Source organism: Sphaerodactylus townsendi, linkage group LG15, assembly GCF_021028975.2.
Source record: "Sphaerodactylus townsendi isolate TG3544 linkage group LG15, MPM_Stown_v2.3, whole genome shotgun sequence".
NCBI classification, from domain to species: Eukaryota; Metazoa; Chordata; class Lepidosauria; order Squamata; family Sphaerodactylidae; genus Sphaerodactylus; species Sphaerodactylus townsendi.
In genome coordinates this window covers 20,785,714-20,791,144 of record NC_059439.1, presented here as the reverse complement: position 1 = coordinate 20,791,144, position 5,431 = coordinate 20,785,714, and the positions used below count along the sequence as shown (strand labels likewise).

The following is a 5,431-nucleotide window of genomic DNA, read 5'->3' as shown; positions in this document are numbered from 1 at the left end:
CTTTAACAGGACAGGAGCAGATTAAAACTCAGAATCTTCATTTTTCTCCTCTGCTGACATTTCTATCCCACCCATTTGTCCAAGAAGCTCAGCATTAATGATCCTTACAGAAATCCTGTGAGACAACTCAGGCCGATAGCTAGTCCAAAATCAACCTCTGAACTTCAGGGCTAAGTGAGATTTGTGCTTAGGTGTTCTGGAAATAAATGTGCAGTGTTACAGCTGCTAGTCTAGTCTGGCTCAACACTGGGAATTTTCAGAGAAACCTCAAAGTGCAACACACAGTTGACATTGATATCATACTGAATGTCATGAGACAGATGCATGGGGGGGAGGAGAGAAAGAAAGAACTTTACCTTTTTTAGAATGGAATCATTGTGACACATAGGTCCACGCGAGCTCCTGTAGTTTTCTTGCCAATGTGTATCAGGCAGAACTCGGCCTTTATCATGTGAAACAGTGGTTTCCCCCGCTCTTTGTTGGAGAGACTGTTCATATACAACAGTTGCTTACTAACTCAGCCACCAAAGGGCATTGTTAGCTTTCTTCTTCAACAATAACTCTGGAGTGCTAGGTCCCAGTGGGGAAAATAGGATTGCTTGGATAAAATAATAGAGAAATATTTTTAAAGTAAGATTATTCAAATGGGAGGGAAGAATGGGCAGGTGGCCAAGACCAGCCTTAGGGTGTTGCTGGCCTTTCAGTTTCACAGAAACTCAACATCTTTGAGTTTGGGCAAAACCTACCTCTGAATGATTTACAGGCTGCCATACTTAATTCCCTCACAGATCAAAACAGCCCTAGAAAGGGCCATCCCCCCCCACTTGTTTTTTTACTGTCAGACACCACTGGCTCCCAGTTGAGTTCCAAACTGTTTTCAAGGTATTGGTGTTAACCTTTAAGGTCTGGGACCCTCGTACCTACGGGACCATCTGGCCCCATATGTCCCAATTCGGCCTCTACGTTTGGCAGAGGCCAATTTTCTGGTGGTCCCCGGCCCCACCATGATGCAGCTGGCTTCCGCTTGGGCCAGGGATTTTACGGCCCTGGCCCCTGCCTGGTGGAACACTCTTCCTCCAGCTGTCCGGGCCCGGCGGGACCTTAATGAGTTCCGCAGGGCCTGTAAGACTGAGCTATTCCATCGGGCTTTAACAGCTGGGGCCCTGCTGTCCCCCAGAGGAGTTTTTGCTGTTAGACGCCATCTGTTGTTTTGAAATGGTATATTATAATTTGAGCACCGTATTTTAATGTGGACCAGTACTAAGTGTACGGTATTTGTCTGTTTATTTGCCTGTTTGTTTTGTTTGCTTGTTGTGAACCACCCTGAGCCCTTCGGGGGAGGGCGGTATATAAGTTTAATAATAAATATTTTTTTTTAAAAAGGCTCAAAGTCTGGTGACACTGCTGTCCTTGCCTAGCAACATACTTTGAAGGCATCCATTTTTAATGCTGCAGGGGGCTTCTTTCATACTTGGGTAGGGGGGTTAACCTTCCAAAATGGAGTTCAGATTTTTCTGCAAAGCTGGGGTAACTTTCAGGTTTGTGAAAAGATTTGTCTTGTCCATTCATGGCTCCAGTCCCACAATCACAATTACAGTCACAATAACCTTTATTGGCATTAGGTATTAGACAGTGATTATACACTATTATTAAATTATTAAATTTAAAATCATATGTTACATCTGTGGATTTTGCTTTCCAACTTGACAGTTCATTTGTAAAAATATAAAATGGATTAAAAGGGTTTAGCCATTCAATTCAAAGACAAATTTGTAAAACAGATACCATTTGACTATATTTAAGATCCAACGCCAGGAAATATCTGGCACTTCCTGATTTAGTTCTATTTGCTAAAAGGATATATCCATTCCTCAGGCTCTGGAGAATTAGTAATTAAAACAACAGGACAATTAAATTTTCCTAATATTAAAATAAGTAAATAAATAACATTGAGCCTTTACATATGCATTTTATAATAACCCGAGGTGTCATGGCTCCAGTCTCTGAATTTAAGTGCATGCAAATTTGACCATATTGAGAATGAGATATATTAATTAGTTACTAACAGTGGGTTTTAGATCGAATCAAGCCTGAACTCTCCCTAGAAGCTAAAATGATTAAACTGAGACTATCATATTGTGGTCACATTATGAGAAGAAAATAGTAACTGGAAAGGACAATAATGCTAGGAAAAGTTGAAAAACAGCAGGAAAAGAAGACGGCCCCATGTGAGCTGGATTGAATCTATAAAGGAAGCCTGGCCCTCAGTCTGCAAGACTTGAGGAAGGTTGTTAATGATAGAATGTTTTGGAGAAGATTGATTTATTGTGTTTGAATTGATTTAACAACACTTGACACACACATTATTGTTGTGTGTTCCCCATTTATTCAAACTATGAGAGTTTTTATTCAAACTATGAGAGTTCCCAGAAGTAGTCTTACATGGATGAGTTTTCTTTGGAGCTGAGAGTAGTGGATATTTGAGGCATTTTAAATAATCGCTTTTTGAGTCAGAGCTCAGCTATTCTTTAGAGAAAGATCATCTGTTTTCTACTATAAATCCTACTATAATCAACAGTGATGATTGATGTTGAATGCAGGTGGTCCCAGGTTCAATCTCCAACAGCTCCAGTTAAAAGGATAAAATACCAGGTGATGTCAACAATCTCTGAGACTCTGAGGAGTCACTGCCATTCAGACAGATAATGCTGCACTGGACAGATGAATGGTTTGACTTAATGTAAGGGAGATCCAAGAGCTCAATGATTGCAATTGTTGGAGAATTTAACAGTTATTACCTAATTTTCATGTCACAACTTGATGGTATCAGCATGGAGTTCACTTATGGGGGGAGTAGCCTGCATGCCCCTTTTTCATCTTTGGGGATCTCCTTAAGGGATTGGGTGAGTACTTTGGGGACATGCCCAGCTGGGAGGGCTGTCAAGGTACCCTCACCCCAAGTGGCAGGGAAGACCATGTAGTGGCTGGAGTCCATGTGAACTCCATCAATTTGCCATCTGACATGATCTCCCCCTTGCCCAGCAGGTGGGCTGGAGCAAGGCAGAAGGGTATATTGACCAACAAGGATAACTGGATCCATTGCTCCATGCTGTGCCAAGGTTCTGATAGCTGCTGTAACCAATACAATTTTGGGCATTTTAATTCAGCAATCTATTCTGAGTCCTGTGTGTTGTTGGGGTCACCACATTTAACCCTACCAATCCCCTTTAAAGTTGAGCCTGCAAGGCATATTTGCCAGTCCAAGGGTCACTGCTGCTAGACCCCTGTTTGCTTTGATTAAGTTCTACTGAACAAGTGGACTATGGAGCAACATGCCCTAAGGAAAATGATCATGACAAGCTGAAAAGGTTACCGTAACCACAGACTTGAATAAATAAGTGAAAATTAATCCTTAAGCTATCTACAGATTTTAAGGGGTTGGCTTTAAAATGCACACTGTCCATGTAATCTATATAATCTCAAGTTCTTGTATAAGTCTTTGAGAAACAGCCTGTTAAAGGACCTCTCTCGTATATCTAGAGTGAAGTAAATGTAGAAAGACCCCTCTCCATGTCTCATTTAGTCTGCTTTTCAGTCCAGGATGCAATTTGAGCCTCTGAAATCTTTGGAGGTCTCCAACACACCTGAATGATATTGAAACTTCATGAAGAAGAAGAAGAAGAAGAAGAAGAAGAAGAAGAAGAAGAAGAAGAAGAAGAAGAAGAAGAAGAAGAGTAGGAGTAGGAGTAGGAGTAGGAGTAGGAGTAGGAGTAGGAGTAGGAGTAGGAGGAGTAGGAGGAGGAGTTTGGATTTATATCACCCCTTTCTCTCCTGCAGGAGAGATGATAAATTCCATCCCATCCCTAGATGACAATGCCTGCTAGTTTAGCAGAAGCAGCCATATTGACTGGCCTTTAGGACTTTCAGTATTGGGAAAAGGAAGTTTTAAACATGCTGCTGGCAATGGCTTGCGTGAAATTCAAAAGGTGAACTCAGCCCATCATTCCTGTTCCCACTTCCAAAGATCTTTTCCTTACTATTAGCCTTCTGAAGGCAGTCTTTACCTCCCGGTTTCTCAGGGTGTAAATAAGAGGGTTGCAAAGGGGAATGATAATGGTGTATAGCAAGGACAGCAACTTGTTAGCCTTCACAGACTCTGGGGTTTTGGGACGCAGGTACACAACCATTGCAGAGCCGTAAAAGAGAATGACCACTGTCAGGTGGGATGAGCATGTGGAAAAGGTTTTCTGGCGTCCTGTGGCTGATGGCATGCGCAGTATGGCCTTGGTGATTTGCACATAAGAAGCCAAAATGAGGAGAAAAGGGATGATAACAAAGATGATAGATTCAGCGTACACAGTCATTTCATTGGAATAAAGGTCAGCACATGCCAAGCTGAGGACTGGTGGGATATCACAGAAGAAATGATCAATCTCGTTGGATCCACAGAAGGGTAAAGAGAAGATAATTCCAATTTGGAACAACTGCATAGGGAGGCTGATGACAAATGAGCCCGCCACCATGCCTACACACACTCTGTGGCTCATGATTGTCATATAGTGGAGAGGCTGACAAATGGCAAGGTAGCGGTCATAGGCCATGGCTGACAGCAGGAAGCATTCTGTCCCACCCAGGAAGAGCAGGAAAAACATCTGTGAGGCACAAGCAGCCATGGAAATGGAACGATCCCCAGACATCAGATTGGCCATCATCTTAGGAAGGGTGACTGAAGTGTAACACATCTCTAGTCCTGACAGGCTACGCAGGAAGAAGTACATGGGAGTGTGTAAGGAAGGGTCCAGTGTTGTCACTATCACAATCAGACCATTCCCTAGTACTATTGCTGAATACGTGGCCAGGAAGATGGTGAAGAGGAAGACAGGATAAGCTTGGTATCCTACTAAGATGAACTCTTGAACAGTGCTGTGGTTTTGCTTGTAGTTGGCTTGCCCAAGATCCATCTGGGAAAGAGAAGAGATAGACATGTGAGTCTTGCCTCCATGAAGACCATGTTTTGTGTTTGCACACTAGTATCATTTATTTATTTTATTCAAAACCTGTTTATGCCACTTTCCCACCCAAATAGGGTGCACAAGGTAGTGAAGATAAGCATATTAAAGCATCTGAAAATCATAACAGGATTTAAAATAATATGTAAAATAATTTAGCTATATATAATTTAGCTATATATAAATATAGATATACATATTGATATGGACATAAAGATAAACAGCCAACACCAAAGCCGAGAAGGAGAACCAATCATGATTATTTCATTATGCGAAATGAAACAAAAATGTCTTCACACACTGGTAGAAGACAATGACAGAAGAAAAAAACAAATCTCTCTGGGAAAAGAGGGTTTTGTATTGACAGAGTTGAACCAACCTCCCCCCCCCAAAAAAAACCTTACTGATGTTTTGGGGTTTTT

The 5,431-nt window shown here is 41.8% G+C and overlaps 1 protein-coding gene across 1 annotated transcript; it reads right to left on the bottom strand.

Annotated features, from left to right (window-relative positions):
- Positions 1-3,992: 3,992 nt before the first annotated feature.
- Positions 3,993-4,961, bottom strand: LOC125444041 (olfactory receptor 10AG1-like). The gene has a single exon (XM_048516480.1). It carries the CDS (start codon positions 4,959-4,961, stop codon positions 3,993-3,995), a length of 969 nt encoding a protein of 322 aa, XP_048372437.1.
- Positions 4,962-5,431: the final 470 nt, after the last annotated feature.

Bases quoted from the DNA above. Each gene is read 5' to 3' on its own strand.
- LOC125444041 (XM_048516480.1), bottom strand. From the start codon at position 4,961: ATGGATCTTGGGCAAGCCAACTACAAGCAAAACCACAGCACTGTTCAA.